The 18,048-nt window shown below is 43.0% G+C and overlaps 1 protein-coding gene across 8 annotated transcripts in view; it reads left to right on the top strand.

Moving 5' to 3' along the window:
* Window positions 1-18,048, top strand: part of NCAM1 (neural cell adhesion molecule 1) — a 108,428-nt gene that overhangs the window by 58,183 nt on the left and 32,197 nt on the right. For all 8 annotated transcript variants that reach the window (XM_030505288.1, XM_030505284.1, XM_030505287.1 and 5 more), the window contains exons 3-13: window positions 1,013-1,231; window positions 1,852-1,995; window positions 2,837-2,974; window positions 3,484-3,601; window positions 4,838-5,007; window positions 5,423-5,565; window positions 13,771-13,921; window positions 14,417-14,601; window positions 14,958-15,054; window positions 15,839-16,009; window positions 17,156-17,287. In XM_030505288.1, coding sequence (XP_030361148.1) covers window positions 1,013-1,231; window positions 1,852-1,995; window positions 2,837-2,974; window positions 3,484-3,601; window positions 4,838-5,007; window positions 5,423-5,565; window positions 13,771-13,921; window positions 14,417-14,601; window positions 14,958-15,054; window positions 15,839-16,009; window positions 17,156-17,287 — 1,668 coding nt within the window. The remainder of the gene's footprint in view (window positions 1-1,012; window positions 1,232-1,851; window positions 1,996-2,836; window positions 2,975-3,483; window positions 3,602-4,837; window positions 5,008-5,422; window positions 5,566-13,770; window positions 13,922-14,416; window positions 14,602-14,957; window positions 15,055-15,838; window positions 16,010-17,155; window positions 17,288-18,048) is intronic.

Genomic DNA, 18,048 nt, shown 5'->3' with positions numbered 1-18,048 from the left:
GCCCCCAACCGCCCCAGGCTGCTTTCCTGTGCAATGTGGTGCAGTGCTGACCTCATCTATGTGCCCCAAAGCAGGTCCTACAATTTTAGGGCATTTTCCAAATTAGCATCCACATGTCCTTGTGAGAGGTTCTCCTGAAAGCAGCTGGCCTGGTTTCTAATGGGAGAAATGAGTATGTTGGAGCACTGACATGATAGTATCCTGAAGCATGACATAGATCAATTAGGTGCTATCGTGAGCTCTGGGAGCCAGAGCTCAAAATGCATTAGAGAGCCACACTTCCTCAGGAGCATACTAACTAGGACGAGTAATGAGGGCATCTGGTCCAGGAGTGCTTAACTGCAAAGTAGTTTATTAATGCCAATGCTTTAAAAATGAAAGTATACTCAGACCAAGTGCTCTTGTGATGATATTTGCATTCAGAAACTGTGGGATCAGTTAAAGCCCCTCCAATAATAGGAGTTTGTCCCAAATAACAAAGCCACACTGAGGAATGCAGAGATGTGAGCTGCGAGAAAGAGACAGCCTGGAACCACTTACTAACAGTTCTGATTCACACTGGATACAGCAGGAGGTTGAAGCTCATCAGTGCCAGAACTGCTGCTGCAGTTCAGTGTCACATTTTGGTATGCAAAGTAGCTCAGCCTGCACATACAGGTATTTAATAAAAACATGGTGGAGCTGAAGCAGGAAGAGATTTTTATTTTTTGGGGCTGATCTGCGTAGTGGAGGGACTGGGATATGGGATCTCGGGATGCATAGAAGGCCATTCTGGGCTAAAATGAGTGTACCCCTTTAGATTATAAAACCAACCTAATATCGTTTTTGCAGGACAGCAGCTGACCATTCACAGTGCTGTGAGAGAGAATTTTCTTTGCTTGCTTCTCAGGTACCAGAAGCCCTTCCCCTGGGTCAGTCTTCTGCATAGTGCTACTGGTTGTATTTAATTCCCTCTGTGCAGCTTTGTTGGGAACTCATTTCAATTTGCTCTGTTTTCTTTTATTGTCCCTAGTGGCAGGGGAAGCCAAATACAAAGACATTTCCTGGTTTTCCCCTAATGGTGAGAAGCTGACGCCGAACCAACAGCGCATCTCAGTGGTGCGAAATGATGACTTCTCCTCCACCCTCACCATCTACAACGCCAACATTGATGATGCTGGCATCTATAAATGCGTTGTCAGTAGCGTGGAGGAGGGAGACTCCGAGGCCACCGTCAATGTGAAAATTTTCCGTAAGAGGCCGGCTTCGAGGCTATTTTCTGGTGTACCTTTCACATGTATGAGGCCAGATTAGGGAGGAGACCATTTTACCATACTAGAAAAGGCTACTTTTAAAGGGGAAGAAGGAGGGTGAAAATAAAGGGGGTGTTAAAAAGATGCAGCCTTTTGCTTTCTTGGTTTTGAGGGGTAAGTGGGAATTAGGGTATGGGTGACAGACATACTATGAGATAAGACTAGTGTTCAGTAAAAAGGATCACACATTCAGAAGGGTAATAATAAGCTATCAGCATGTTGTCCAGCAGAGCCGTGGCAGCAGCTCCTCCCCTTTCTGCCAGAAAGCTGAGCAGTTCCAAGTTCACATTTTCTCTTTGCAGTGTGGAAAAATTGGTGAGCCAGATAGAATATTGATTTGGCCCACTGATATGCCCGGGAGGCAGGGCTGGAAAATGGGGTTCCTTTGATGTGTTGCAGTGCATTGAGTCAGGCGCACCTTTATCCTTCATTGGGAACAAGAACATTTCTACAGAACATGTCCTCTGGGATATTTTTGCTTTCCTCAGGCTTGAGTCAGGAGCACAGCTTGAGGTTTATCAAGAAACCTGCAGTGACTTTCTCCTTCCATTGTTTTCAGAAAAGCTGATGTTCAAGAATGCTCCCACTCCTCAGGAATTCAAGGAAGGAGATGATGCTGTGATTGTGTGTGATGTGGTCAGCTCACTGCCTCCTACCATCATCTGGAAGCACAAAGGCAGGGATGTTATCCTAAAAAAAGATGGTAAGGCATAAGAGGTGTCTCAGTACTTGTCCATGCAGGGGTCGAGTGTCCATGTCCCATCAGGGCTCAAATCAGGCTCATATGAGAGGTTCAGAACAAAATGGTGGCAGTCACAAGGGAGGACACAAGCAATTTGTACATGATGCTAGGTCTTAGGATGTGAATTTAGTTATTCCAGGTGCTGTGGTTTGGCAATGGCAGGGCAATAATGTTCCCATAGAAAAGGCCATCAGGCTTTGACGCTGGAATGCTAGGTAAAGATTTTCAGATAAAAGAAATGCCATCAGACAGAAAAGCTACATGTTGTGACACTCTCTAGTCTTCCTAAGAAAAAGAGGCTGAAAACTCCTTGCAAGAAACTTTGCCTTTCATTCAAAATGCTGCAGACTATCATGCTCAGAGGGGCATTTTACTGGTAGAAAGGCTTCAGAGCCCTGACTCCAGTTCAGCGTTAGTGCCACAGCTGTGTTTCCCATGTCTTCTTGTTGCAGGCAACTACTTAGTACTGTAGTAAGACAAGCTCTGCCACCCTAGGGCAAGAGGGGCAAGTTTCAAATTGCTTGTTGTCTGATACTGATTAAATGTAAATGTGTTTGTGTGTGTGTGTTTCTCTGTGTGTACTTAGGGTATAAAGCACCAGAGCAGTTTGCAAACATCTGGTTTCTTTCTTGGCAATATCAGATCCAGTTACAGCAGTGTCACCATTAAATGGTGGGAAGGGAAGTTACATTACCCTAGTCCTTGTCTCAACCTAGAAGGGGCAAGGAGAGGAGAAGAACCTGTTGCCTGCAGTGAGCTTTCCTGAGGATCCTTGGATGAACCTTCCTTTTGTCTTTTCTAGTTCGATTTATAGTCCTGTCCAACAACTACCTGCAGATCCGGGGAATCAAGAAAACGGATGAAGGGACATACCGCTGTGAGGGCCGGATCTTGGCTCGTGGGGAGATCAACTTCAAAGATATTCAGGTCATCGTAAATGGTGAGCAGCTTAGAGTGAGGCTGATGTGGGTACAGCGTATGTAGCACATGCACTCCAGGCTGCTGATGCAAATGTTACTTTAGATTCACATTCACAATTTACCATCAGCTTACTAATCTTTCTTTGCTGTGTCAAGTAAAAATGTCCATGAAATTGACTTAGTGTTTACCAGATGTTTACAGGAAATTACCATGTCAAGAGAAACCTTAAGTGTTTTATAACTTACAGAGGGGTGTTGATCTTGTTGGGGCTTACAAGTAGTTTTGTCTGCAATGCTGATATTTTGTGCATCTCCCCACCCCCTGCCCTTCTTTCCTTCTGCTGATTACTTTGGAGAGCTCATGCATCACGGCCGTTGATTGAAACCTGCGGGTGATAGCATAAGGGTTTGAATTACTAGTGGGGTGTGTGTGTGTGCGTGTATTGCAGAGATTTACAGTGAGCCTTCCAGGGCTCACTCTTACATCTTCCTTCCTTTCTAACTTGAATGTGGATTCCTTCTCTTCTAGTACCTCCTTCTGTGCGTGCCAGGCAGAGCACTATGAATGCCACTGCCAACCTCAGCCAGTCTGTCACCTTAGCATGTGATGCTGATGGCTTTCCTGAGCCAACCATGACGTGGACAAAGTAAGATGCTGTGTGCAATGTCCTGATTGTGTGTGAGCGTGGATGTTTTCGCCAAGGCTTGGAAAACCAGGCAGAAGGGAAAGCAACATTTTAACTGGAATAAGATTAATTCATTTTTCTCACAAGGGAAAGAATGGCCTCCTAGCAGAATTGCAGTTAGCTTCTGTTTTGGGTTAGCCCCAACAGGCACACAACCACTCACTACATGATGAGTAGGGATGGGGAAAAGAATCTGAAGGGTAAAATCCAAAAACTCATTGGTTGAGATAAAGACAGTTTGAAAGAGATAAAGTAAAATCTGTAAATGGAAGCAAAACAAAATAAGGAATTCATTCATTGCTTCCCATTTGCAGGCAGGTGTTTAGCCAGGTCATCTGTCCCAGCTCCCAGCTTCTTGTGCACCTCCAGCCTACCTGCTAGAAGGGCAGCGTAAGAAACAAAAAACCCTTTGACACTGTGTGTATTTTAGCAATAGCTAAAACATCATTGTGTTATCAGCGCTGTTTTGGTCACAACCCCAAAACAGCACCATATGAGCTACGGTGAAGAAAATTAATTCTGTCCCAGCCAAAACTAGTACAGATTGATGGAAAAACAAGAATAGCAGTAAAAATAGCAAATTTTCCCTGTCCCATTGCAGCCTTTGTCAAGCTGAAAATAGAGATGAAGCTTCATGTTGATCACACCTGTCACATGGGTCAGTTTATTACCATCTATTGCATAGTGGGGAAGCTTAGGCAAAAGTGGATGCTGTAATTTGCATTTGTTATGCCAGGAGATCGCATCTAAAGTCTTTCTCTTGTTTCATCATGTCTAAATTTCACTGTCAGGCAGTGATGCAGACTTGAGGTATGCTGTTGCTGAAAATGTGTAGCCTTTAGTACAGGTTATGAGAACAAGTTGTAATGTTGAAAAAGCTGATGACAGCTTGGAATACTGCCTTGGTATGCAAGGACAGAAGCCACCTTCAGTGGTGTTTATAGCTCTTGCATATAGGCTATGATGTTTGTCAGGAGATGGAAGGTTCAGCTGCCGAGAGCCCTGAGGCAGGAGGTATTAGGAATAGATAAAAATGTAAGCTTTGTAGCTCTTAGGGAAAGGAAAAGGTGGTGGTCCCTCTTTACCTGGGGAGTTTCAGTACTGTAACGCAGTTCTAGCATTAACAGCAAGACTAAAACAAACAGCTTTTGATTGCTCCTCCCCTCCAACACAGCCAGTGTGCTTTGTGCCCTGCAGGGATGGGGAGCCAATAGAAGAGGCCGATGATGAAGAGAAATACAGTTTTAATTCTGATGGGTCTGAGCTCATCATCAAGAAGGTGGATAAGAGCGATGAAGCAGAATACATCTGTATTGCTGAGAACAAGGCTGGCGAGCAAGATGCCACCATTCATCTCAAAGTCTTTGGTAAATGTGCTTTTACTGTTCCTTCTAATCCAGTTGGCTATTGGTAGCTTACTAGTGCAAACTGGAAGTAACCTGCTTATCCCAGTTAGTGCCTTATGTGGCTTATCCAGAGCTGCTGCTTTCCCAAGTAATGCTGTGCACCTCTGCCATCATGCCAGGCAAAATACATTCTCTGTATTCTGAAATAGATGCCAACTCCATTCTGCTTGCTCTCTGATAAAAGAAATTCAGTCCTGCACAGGGGGAGGTGTGAGATTGACATACTACTTTGAAATATCTTCCAGGCCCAGAGGGCTGAATCCTAATCCACCCAAAGCTGCTATTAAAAGGGTTTTAGCACTTCAGTGGGACTTGCTATAACCTGGACAGGTAGGTGAACTGCACCCTACTACTGTGTGTTGCTTTTTCTTTTCAGCAAAACCCAAAATCACCTATGTGGAGAATAAAACAGCCATGGAGCTGGAGGATCAGATTACACTGACCTGCGAGGCATCTGGGGACCCAATCCCTTCTATCACTTGGAGAACTTCCACCCGGAACATCAGCAATGAAGAGAAGGTATAACCCTTCCCAAAACCATGATCTCATTTGCTGGGATCAGTGCAGCTTGTATCTGCCTGCCTCTGCTGATCCAGAATGCATGATAGCTGCACGCAGTTGCACGTGCAAATCATGGTGATTCCCCTCTCTGTAGTGAGAACGCTTGTGATACTACACAGACTATCTGCTAAAGGGTCAGCTCCACAGCCAAAGTAATGCCATAGGTGTCATTTTGTAGAAGGAACCATCTCAGTTTATAACAACTGAGGATATGCTTTTTAATTCCTGCTGGTATCACTCTTGAGTTGAATTAACTTGAAAAGCAGTAGGCCCTGGACCCTTTTCAGAGGAGTTTTCAAAGGGACCTACAGTTGCAAGAAGCTTGTGAAAGGGTTTTTCCCATGCGTTTCCAACCTGAGGTAGGAATGAGCACCCTGATGCCGGTGCTATCCATGCTGACATCATGATGATGCTAAGATCTGGGAGGGTGGCAGGTGGAGAGGTGTGGAGTGTTCTCTCCCAAAGATGCAGTGGACCAAAATGAGCCTGTTAATTCCTTCTGTATTGTATTATAATACCACATGTACCTGGAGCACAAAAGCCTGGCTGCCTTTGTGTTCACCTGTTTTGTTGATCACATCAACACCATTTTGTTCTTAAAGGCAAAAATAATTAGCAGTTTTTCTTTTAAAAGAGTGCTTTTTTTTTTATTGGCCACAATTCCTCTTAACTAGATGAGATGAGGGTGTGCTGTATTACTGTTGATATTTCATAATAGTTGCATAAGGTGATCAGGAGCATAATTTAGAGCCAAAAGAAGCCTAGCGAAAAGTTGGAGTAAGAAGTTGTTGCTTATTAATAATCCTCTAATAACAGGATGCTTCAGGGCTCAGCTAACTTGGACATCTAGTAGTTCTGACTCAGTATGAAGGCCATTTGATAGACTATGAAAGTCTTGAAGCAACAAAGGTGTCTGCTGTTAGTCATCTGCACAGCTGCCATTCTGCATTATAGCCTCCTAAATGAGCTTTTTCATTGGCCTCCATGGTGTCAGCTCTTCACCATGTTGTTAATGTGTAACTTATCAATCAGGGTGCCAAGGGTTTCCAGCCTTAATTCTTTCTTAACATCTTTCGGATTTGAGGACTGGCATAAATCCCTGCAATGTTTAGAGAGAGGTTTCCATTGCCTTCAAAAGCTGTTGGCTTGGGTTCTCAGTACAGCATGGCTGGGGGACCTGTTTTGGTAGGATAAGGTTATTCATGGTCTCGTCTCTGTCTAGGAGAGTAGTGGGAGGAGCTAAGTGCTCTAGGGCTTCTAGCACTAGAGTTCAAATCATAGCAATAGAAAAGAGCTTTGACAGGGAGAGGAATATAGAATCTGAAATAATACTAAATCAAGTAGCAGTTTGTCAGAGAGCCTGTTTGCAGAGAGTCCCATCTGTCCAGCCCAATTAAACTAACAAGATCTCAGTGGCAAAACTGCTAACCATTTTTGAGACTCATATATCCTCCTTGATGCTGTTAAGTTGGTGATCAATATTAAGGAAAATGTTAATACTCTGATAGATTCTTACATAGATTGGGGGCAAAATCCAACGTTTGAGATACTAACCTGTGTTTTATGTACTGGTTCAAATCTTCAGGGCAAAGATTATTTTTATCATATATCATGCACTTTCTAGGCAGGATTTTTTTGCGTGTGTGTGTTTTCGTTTGGTTTTTACTTCTTCCCATTCTCTGTCATGTGCTGTAAGTTTAAGTGAATGGTGTAGATGTCCAGAAAATCCTCAGGTCAAATTAGGTCTGAAAAACATTTTGTTACATGTACAACCAAATGCATATATTCAGTTTACTATTGACTTACTATCTCTGGGATTGGGATTGCACAGAGAAATAGATGGTCTTTTGTGTAGGACAAACAATACTATTTTTAAAATTATCAAGCCCTACTTTTGACTATGCTTTAGGTACTTGGATGCATTTGTCTTGCTACATGTTTACTTTTGTAGTAATACTTCAGTCCAGGTTTTAAAAGGTCTAGAGGTGCCTTAACTCCCATGAACATTTGGTATTTCAGAAAAACCGAGCCAGAACCCCCAAACAAAAAAAAACACCACATCTTTTCTTAGTGGCTTCTCCCTCTTAGTCTTTGTCCAAGAACAGAGAAGCCTGATGTGTGGAAAAGGGGAGGGAGGTGACCTAGGTTGACAATGTCACAATTATTTCAACATTCCCACATTTCCCTGAGCAGACCTGTTGATATCCTGGCACGCATAGCAAAAGATTCTTCTCTCTCTGGCTATGCCTACATACTGTGTCACTCCTTGAGCAAACAATCTTTTGCTTTGAGGATGGTCTGTGAAAGTTTGAATACAGTCATTGTGGCTGTGCTCTAGCAAGATCAGATGATTGGCAACTGTATACCAACACGGATGAGCAGACCAAACTTCCAGATACTGGCATGATGAAAGCTTCCTCTTACTAGTAAGCTGGCAGCCTGGAAAGTCATCAACATGATGATTTGAAATGGCTTGGCTTTATCTTACCTCAAGTATTTATTGCTGTGCTGTTGCAGGGAGCAGGAATGCTTTCTCTTTGCATGATACCATATGTAAAGCTGTTCAAGTCAGTATGCCATATTCCTCATCACCTTTGGTGTATTTCATGCTCTTTCAAGAGACTTTTCTATTGCTCTAGCAGAATACTAACTGTGATTCAGTAAGTATAGTTTTAATGTGTTGTGTACTGGAGTATACAAGTTTTCCATTTTTAATGCAGACATGAGTGTATTTCCTGTCAAATTTTTGAATGAGGCAATCGCTGAGTACTCATGTACACACTTTCATGAAGCAGTAGTGGAGACAATCCTAGGTTTCTTACCCAGCAGTATAGCTCAGTGTGTGAGGAATGGGACGGGTGCCAAGTGATGCTTGTACGCAGGTCTTTTATCATTTTGCCAGAGGTGGCAGTGCGTATATATCTGTGGCATAGGATCTCATATAGGATTTCAAAATTTAATTTAAGCTCCCATATAACAACTTGCTTCCAAAGGGAAGATAAAATGCTAGCATGCATGAGGCTCTTGGTTCCTCTCTATGCCCTGCATGGTGCTGAGTAGAGCTTGCGTATCTCTTTGTCTTCGTGAGGGACAGTTAGTATTAAATTATTCAGGATAGGGAATGAGGTTCTGCCTTTTTTTTTCCCTGCACTGAGTGCCCTAGGAGTGTGGGAATAAGCTTTTATGCTCCTCTATCTTCCTTTAGATTGACAGGTACTGAACACCAAAGGATAAAAAGATGTTGTCTTCTTTTTTTTTAATCCCTCTGTGCTGATACCATACTTAGTGAATAGGATTGAAAAGGGACTTGCATGCATATAAGCAAAGCAGTTCCCTTGATAGCTTGACTTGCTCAGGTACAAAGAATGACTGGCACATCAAAAAGGGATTATGCTGAACTACTACGGTTGCTTGTTCAGCTTTCAAGGAACTTGTGCACAATAGGATATATACATACACAGAAATTACCAGATGATAGGCGTGTCCCACCCATGCAGGTGATGAGCGTCGCTTCAGGTGACTTCACCTCAGGCCTCTAGTTACAAGCAAGTAACTTGCCTTTATCAAAGACAGTCTAAAATGAGGCTGTCTGTACCACATGTTAATACTCTCACGATATTCACTAGAAGCACTGTGGAAATAATACTGTGAGGTTTTTTTATTCTAATTTCCTAAAGGAAGCTTTCATCTCCATTTCCGTAATGTCACTCTTGTGTATGCTGTTATACCCCCATGTCAGCAGCGCTTGTGCCTCACATTCAATAATGCCATCATGGCTGTGATATTAGCAGGTGATTTTTGACTCCTGAACTGAAATGGATCAAGTTGCAGTTGAAATAGAGACCAGAAGAAAAATATTTTCAAGATAAATTATAGGGGAAAAACAGAACCCAGCAACTTTGTGCCTTTCTGAACTATTGTGAATATGGTCCAAACTGTTGGTGGCTTTCTCTGAATGGGAAATATATGCTTATTGGTAAGGTTTGTGCATGTTTCACATCTGTTGTTTGGTTGTCCCAAGTCCAGTAAGGATTGGGTGCACATATCCCTAAGCATAAGGAGCTAGATGTTATCAACTAGAGGTACAAGGTTCTGTCCTGCTGTCTCCTGTCCAGGGGGATCATACTGTTTCAATGCTCTGCAGCTCAGGGTGGAGACCCATGCATACTCCTGGCACAGTATGCATGTAAAAATGTGTACAAATGCATGATCCCATTAAGAATATGAGTGTTAATGTTAATCAGTGTGTGTGGGTAGCTAACAAGCCAGTGTTAGAAAACCAGTACCATAATTATCTTTGCAATTTAGTGCCATAGCTCATCAGAATCACTTCCCCAGTATGCTTGGAACAGGTTTCTAGAAATGGTCAGATGTGACAAGGGAAATAGTCACTTAATATGTAAAACCAGAAGCAGTCTTTAGGTATTCTTAGCTTTTGTTTAATCATTTAAAGACTAACTTATAGGATATTAAATTTTGAATGCAAAACTAAATTGAGGTTATAGTGGGAAATGGAAATTGTGATCACCACACACACGAGATACGCAACTTGAAGCCTGCATGTGCACAGAACGCAATGTGGTGCATACGATATGATACCTAAAAGCAACCTTTGATAAACTTTTATTGCTTTTTTTCCTGTTGTTGTTGTGTTCTATATCTGTTCTCTCCAGGCTTCGTGGACCCGGCCCGAGAAACAAGAGGTATAAGATTACCAGACCTTTAGCAAACTTCTTAGTTATTTGGTTTTGGTTTTTTTTTTAGGCATTACAGATTAACAAATCTCTAGTCCAGTAACCATGCCAACTAAACCAGCATTAATAATACGAACAAATTAAATATCAGTACATAAAAGGAACAGCTTATAGAGTTAGAAGTTGCTTGGCATGTAGTAATGCATTTTTGGATGAGCAAACTAGCTGTGTTGGGAGTGAGTAAAAAAAAAAAAGACAACTAAAAATAAAAGCAAATGTAAAATCTGACAAATAATGCTTTCACCATTTTCTTCAAAGCTACCAGGGTGAATCATATCGCTCTTCTAGAGTTCTAAGAATTAGCAACAGCGTGTATTGTGAGAAAGTATTTTTTTCCCAAAGAGCCTCTTCTGCTCCAGCCAACTCATCTGTTTGCTCATGGTATCATGTTCCATTGCAAAATCAATGCAGATAAATACTTCACAAGTTATATTTCTCCAGAAAATGCTCCAAATTTCTTTATTCTTATTTTTCCTTGATCTGCAGGGTCATTGAGGGGGTGGGGAATAGTGTAGTAACTCAGTTTGGTGCAAGTGTGGTTTGTTGCCATTTTATTTCACACTCAGTGCTGTATTTTAAAAATAATAACAACAACCTACCTTTGCATGTACCTGATTGTAGCGTTCTTGCTTCAAAACGGACCAGAAAGTATGTTTCCAAGCAAATAATAGGGGTCAGGTAAAGAACAAAATTAGCTGTCAGAACTGGGTGACTCATATTTGTATTTTTAGGTGAACTTTGTGGAGGCTCTGGGTATCCTGAATTCTTCTTTTATTTTTAAGCCATCTTAAAACATAGAGACTGGTGCAGCCTAAAGCACCATCTGCCTTTGTTTCATGTGGGGCATATTTGTTTCATAGGACACTGCCCATTCTTACTTCAAAATAATCTGTTGGAATAGATGAATTGTGACAAGTAAAGGCATCGGATATTCACACCACTTTGCATTCTGGAAGAAGAATTTGGAATTCAAGTAGTTGTATCTTTTCAGGCCTCATGTTAATTCCTATTACAGTTTAGTCTGTCTCCCCTCACCCCCAAAGCGTTTACACTGTGCTCTCTGTCTCAAGCTTTTTATTAATATGAGCGTTAATACTATTAAGCTTGCTGTCTATAAATTTCTTACTGTATCCATGTCTTAAAATACCCAAGTGAGGTTCTGTGAGAACGTTGTTGAAGCTTATTGTTGCAGCTTGTATAGACATATCTTTAAAATAGCTAGCACAGGGTCTTTTAGCAGTGTATTCCAGCAGCAGGGAGTTCAGTTCTTCAGGAAGCTGAGTGAATACTTGGCATTGAGTGTTTCACTTTTACTTCTCCATTAGCTAGTTTAAAGTAAGGAAGTCTTTATGAGTTTCAGCCATAGCAGCATATATGGGTGTTAAGTCGTGCTTTGGAGGCACAATTGCAATGGGCTGCTTCTTCTCTAAACCACTTTCAGCTCTACTTACTAGACGCAGTCCATCATGTCTCAGTTCACCATTGTTGAAAGTCATATTACCAGCATACACTAACAAACCTCACATTATCACCAGCAGATGCTGAAAAACTCAGTTACAAGCAAAATTACACCTCGGTTACACCAGCAACTGGTGATGCCTTTCTGGTACCTGGGAATTAGTGCGACCTTACAAATATTAATTGCTGCAGGTGAGTTCTGGTTAGTGCAGTGCAAGCACAGAGCTGGGAGAGACCACTCGTCTTCCTCCGATGGAATTTGTAGCAGTGGTCAGGCTTTCAGGGTGTAATGTCCACATCATTTTGTAGTGATGTGCGGAAAGTGGGTGAGGTGAAAATACACCTGTATCAAATTAAGTCATGGATACTTCTTTGTGAGAAGACTGCAAAATCTGGAAGGTGGAGGGGAGGGGCTGAAATGCGTTTCCCACTTGTCTCTTTTCTTCCCCTTTGGCACTGAAGTATTGAAATCTAGGCCAGCTTTGCACATCATGACTGTGCCACATGGTATTGTCAGAATTTGGAGGAAAACACCAGCGTGTATCTTGGGATAAGTTGTAGTAATTGGCAATATAGAGAACCATCATACCCTTTTCTGTAAAGTGGCAGTTGTTATGGCATGAGTTATGTTGCCTGTGTCCCTTAGGTTGTCTCCCTATTACTATGAAGCATTTTTTGATCCACAGTCCCCAAAATCAAAGATGCTAGGTGAAGGGATGACAAGTGTGTGTGTCAATGGCTCACAAATTTCTACCTATCCTATGTCTCTAATAGGCAGGAATTGTTAGCATCTGATGGTGTGAAATATGAATAAAGAAAACATGCTTTCTTGGGTAGACATTTTTTTCTTCATTTTCTTCGCTGGAGTGTTTTTCCAGATCTTTCTTTTTCTTTCTTTGAGCCTTTTGCATTTGGAAACAGAGCTTCATCTTCAGAGTCGGTTGTGTTACTTGTAAAGTTACCGTTTTACCATGACTACCCTGTGCTCTTTTGTTTGTATTAGAAGTTGACAAAGTGGGGGAAAGGCAAGTGACACTGGATGTAAAGTTACCTTTGCTGTAATGATCATGTGCTGGTATTTTGCTATGTTTATACTAACAGAGTTTATACTAACATTTACTAGTAGAAACTTCATCAGTCTTGGAGGTTAAGACCACTAACTTGGAACAGAAAGAGGCTTCAGGCCCAGAGGATCTGACCAGTTGAGATACCAGAGATGTACTTAGTGCTACAGCTCGGTGCATTTGGCTGTTTAATATATTCTCGTGGCTTTTACTTATAATCTCAGTACTTGTCCTGTCTCTTCCAGGAAAATTAATGTTCTTGGAGCATTAGTTGCATTAAGTCTGGCAGGCTGCAGCAGCAGGCACAGCCATGAGGATGAGGGTTCCTAATTTGTTCACTTGTGCTTGTGCCACTTTGGCAACTAGATGGGAGAGTTGGTGCTTTAAAGCTTCCAAGCTGAAGCACAAGCACAAAAAGCTTGCACAAGCACCAAGGTGGAGGGACGAGTCCATGGCCCCATGGTGCACTTGGTCTTTGGTCACGAATTGGAGAGAAACACAATAGCCATTGAGGAGGTTTTCTGTGAGAACATGCAGCAAAAATTTCTGACCAGAGTTGGATCTGTACAGTTCCCATTCTGGAAAGAAGCTTGATGTTATCCTCAGACACGTAGTAGCATCTGATACTTTGGTCCTTTGATCCATATTTTTTCTTTCTCCTGAGTGCTTTGGATCACTGCAGTTGGCCCCGGGCAACAAGGAATCTTCTTGTTGGTTTTGGAAATGCCTCTCTATGCCCCTGACTTCACCTGGCCTCAGGTGATCACTTCTGAAATAATGAGCACTAGAGGGCTGGTGTGAGGTAGACTGGCACTTGTTCCCATCCCTTTAGTCTGCAACCGCAGGCTCAGTGCTCAGCCTCTAATTCTCTTTTCCTTCCTTGCCAGACCCTGGATGGGCGCATCGTAGTACGTAGCCATGCCCGGGTGTCGTCCCTGACTCTCAAAGACATTCAGTACACAGATGCCGGAGAATATGTATGTACAGCCAGCAACACCATCGGGCAGGACTCCCAAGCCATGTATCTTGAAGTGCAGTGTAAGAAGTGGAGAATGGGGTGGGGAAAGGTGTTCATGTATTTAGAGGGCGGACTGTTTTGATTTCCTGTGATGAGACTAGGGCACTTACAGCTAGGGACGTGTTGTTTAGGTAGCGGGATACTGTTTGCACCTTGGGAAGATTATGAGCCATGAATCTGCTGCAGTCGCATTTGTTGGGTGCATCATAGTTCTTCCCTAGGGGAACTTCCTGCTATGCACTTCCCTAGATGCATAGCATGCTGTCTGCTCCTCCTCCCACACTGTATTAGGAGCAGCCTTTGGGACTGAGTAGCATTCCTTCTTACATCCTTCAGCAAAAGATACTGCTCAACCCACCGCCCTAAGATAAGAAGGCAGTTCCCATTTCCTTAGTAGATTCCCTTCCCCACATTAAACTGGACCCGAGCCAAGGGATCCTTAAAGTGAGGCAGATTGGGCTACTTTAGGAGATTTTCTGGCTCAAATTGCCTTTTCAAATGTGTCTGTCTTTCAGATGCCCCGAAGCTTCAGGGCCCTGTGGCTGTCTATACCTGGGAAGGGAACCAAGTGAACATCACCTGTGAGGTATTTGCTTACCCCAGTGCTGTCATCTCCTGGTTCCGGGATGGACAGCTGCTTCCCAGCTCTAACTACAGCAACATCAAGATCTACAACACTCCATCAGCAAGCTATCTGGAGGTGAGCAAAAGCAAGGAGAGGAGAAGGCATATGGAGCCAAGGAAGGCTCAGTACTATCAAATAATTTATGTTCCTGATGTTGAAGAAGTTAAGTCTTTTGTCAGGGCTCACTGTGTGAGCAAGAAGTTGTGTGGTGTTTCAGGCACATAATTGCTAAGAAAATCAGGTAATAGAAGAAACCATCCCTCCTTGCCTTTGACTTCCTGCCCACTGCAGTGCTCTCCTCTGTGGACAGCCATCAGAATGTTAGCACATGTACTTTTTATAGTGGCTTCTCTCTCCTGCAAAGTGCAGAGTGCATTAGCAGAGTGGGAAGTGTTTTCTGATCTGAGCATGAGCCTTCGTTCCTTCCACAGGTGACACCAGACTCTGAAAATGACTTTGGAAACTATAACTGCACTGCTGTGAACCGCATTGGCCAGGAGTCCTCAGAGTTCATTCTCGTGCAGGCAGGTGAGTATCCCAGGCAGGGAGCTAAGGAAATGTATATGCAGTCCTTGAGCTGAGGTAACAGTGACTGTTCTTTTCCATTTTGTGTTGATGGGGTAACAGGAGAGCCAGCTTCTACTTTAGAGGTGACCATTCATAGATTTGTGCATTGAGATGGGTTGTAGATAATGATTCTCCAGTATTTCTGTTTCTTTGTTTCTTAAGGGTCTCATTCTTTTCTGTGCTTCCAGTGCACTTTAACACAGCTGTGATCTTTGATTTCTGATGGCCATTGTGTATGTGCATAAGTGTGCATGTGTGCTTCTCCAAATTAGTGAAATATCCCTAATAGTTCAGGTCATGCAAGATTGAAACTTTAGAGCACTGTGCCAACCAAAGAGGCCAGGTGTCTCACTACATGACAGATTGGAAGGGCCTCTGGTGTCCTCTCAGGGCTGCACTAAGGACAGATTTAGGAATGGTCAAGCTATGCATTGGAAGACACTGTAGGGGTAGAGCAGCATCCAGGATGCTCTTGCTACTCTGCTCTGGTTGTCCTCTTTTGAAGAAGGTACTCTAAGTCTTCAGCCTTTTAGAGGAGGGACAAGATGAAGGTCTCTTTGCTGTCTAATTAGCCCTCTTAACAGTTTTCCTGTCCTGAGGGGGGCATCAGGCCTACCTGTCCCCTCTCCTTTGTGAAGCCATGACAAGGGTATGTTTGATATTCCCAGTTTTCTGTTTTCTTTGCCACTGGAGCTTATTTCCTGTTGTCTTCTGCATCACTGGTTATTTTCCCTTCCTTCCCCAGATACTCCGTCCTCTCCTTCCATTGACAGAGTGGAGCCATATTCCAGTACTGCCCAGGTGGAGTTTGATGAGCCTGAAGCTACCGGCGGGGTGCCCATCCTCAAGTACAAAGCAGAGTGGAGGGCACTGGGCGAGGGAGAATGGCATTCGAGGCTGTATGATGCAAAAGAAGGTAGGATGATAAAATGTTACCTCCCCCACCTGCGTCTCAGAAGGCTTTCTTTCCTTTAGGGGAAAGCCACAGTGGAGGGTTCCATAGCTTTGTAATTTCAGCTCCTAAGTTAAGGCCCCCGAGAAGTTCTTAAAACATTTGCTTTGCAGTGACATCTTGAATTTCCATTTCATAGCTCTATGTATGTGACAGGGCACCAGGCTTCTCTATCTACAGAGCAGGTGTGGCACCACTATGTTTTTCTTTTCCTTGTTCACACCATTCTGTCTGAATGAGGTGAAGAACCCGGTGCTTGGTATTGAATGAGGTTTCACTTCCTGACTGGGGAGTGACTGTGCGCTTCCTAGGCTTTCCAAGCCTTGTCTTTCTGCCCTTTTAGTTACCGTTCAGTTCCCTTTGGAACACAAACCCTCATAGTCCAGAAGCAAGTCTAACTCCCATTACACCCTGTCTCATTTATAGCAATCTATAAGAATACACACTGCTTAAAATGTATCCTTAAGTCCAGTAAGCCAAAGGAATTTTGATTTGGGAGGACTGTGAAGACAAGAGTTCAATTTCAGAGCTGAATCTTCTACTGCCAATCCTGGCTGGAGCAGAAATTCTTCTTCTAGGTCCCTACTGGACTGATGTGATCACAGCTAGAGTCATGTTTCTTTTTCTCATTTCTCCCTTTGTGTCTGTGCAGGACAAATAGAGCTTATTTCTTTCTTCATATCACAGTGACCCCACAGCAGGTTCTTTCCATCTCTTATGTTGTATATGATCTTCTTGTATATTGTTAAAGAGGAGGGATGGATTTCTCTCCTGCTAAGGGCTTTGCTTTCAGTTGGATGATGCAGCCCAACAGATGAGTAGCTTTAGGTGGTATGTCAACTACAGTTAGAGCCCCAAATGACAGTGGTCTTGGCTACCAAAAACTCTGCTACATCCCTTCTAGGGAGACTGTGGCAATACACTTCTCTAATCAGCTGTTTGACACAGAGGTGGTAGCTCTGACCTTTCTCTTTGACTGCACTGTTTATGTGAGGCTGGGCCTGGTACATGTGGTAAACATGGCAAAGTATACGATAGAAACATGGCATTTGTTGTTGACTTAAAGCCTGAGCCTGTTCTTTGTTTTTCCTCCTCTTGTTTCTGCAACAGCAAATGTGGAGGGCATGATCACTATCACTGGCCTGAAACCTGAAACAACCTACTCTGTGAGGCTGTCTGCCGTCAATGGCAAGGGCGTGGGTGAGATTAGCCTGCCATCCGACTTCAAGACACAACCAGTTCGTAAGTAAAACTGAGTCCTCCTCTGATTCTCTGGTTCTCTTTCCTTGCATTTCTCCAGGGAATTTCTGCCATGCATGAATGACACCTTCTTCTCTTGCAGAACTTACCGCACCCTTTGTTTTATTGTGATTTTTGGTTGTAGTGAATTTCATTACTAATTAAAAATCTTCATTGAAGGTAGGAGGCAGAGGAACTATTTTATCTGCACTAGTTTGTGCCGTGAGTTACTATTATAAACTTTGTATTGTCAAAGAGAAGGGGTTATGCAATGAAACGCTGTAATAAGAAAAGACAGTGAAAGGGCATTGGTCATAGAGAATGTAATGTCATTGCCACAAGGCAGGTTTTTTTGTAAATCAGAACTTAAGAGGTTCAGCATAGGACTGGCCATGAACTGTGGAAGGAGGGGAAAGGGATTTCTCCTGTCTGCGAATCATTCCTATAAAATGCTATGCAGCATGCAAGATGATTTCCACAGCTTCTTATCTGCATTACTTGGGTAATCAGGATACTCTGCTTTGGCCTCGTGTTTCAACCAGGAACAAAAGAGGCAAGAATTAAAAACCAGTGAGAAATTCAAGACAAGAAGGAGAGAAGGAGGGAAAATACAGTGTAGAGTGGGTAGGGGAGATGTAATAAAAGCAGGCCAGGGAGAGGAGATCTCTTATCCTTGTACACAGCCTCATCCAAGTTGGGAACTGTATTCAACTGCCCGCAACCCCTGGGGTTCTTTCCTATTTCCCTTGCATTTAGATCTACAG

This window comes from Strigops habroptila, chromosome 17 (genome assembly GCF_004027225.2).
Source record: "Strigops habroptila isolate Jane chromosome 17, bStrHab1.2.pri, whole genome shotgun sequence".
In the NCBI taxonomy this organism is placed as follows: Eukaryota; Metazoa; Chordata; class Aves; order Psittaciformes; family Psittacidae; genus Strigops; species Strigops habroptila.
This window is presented reverse-complemented; position numbering and strand designations above follow the sequence as displayed.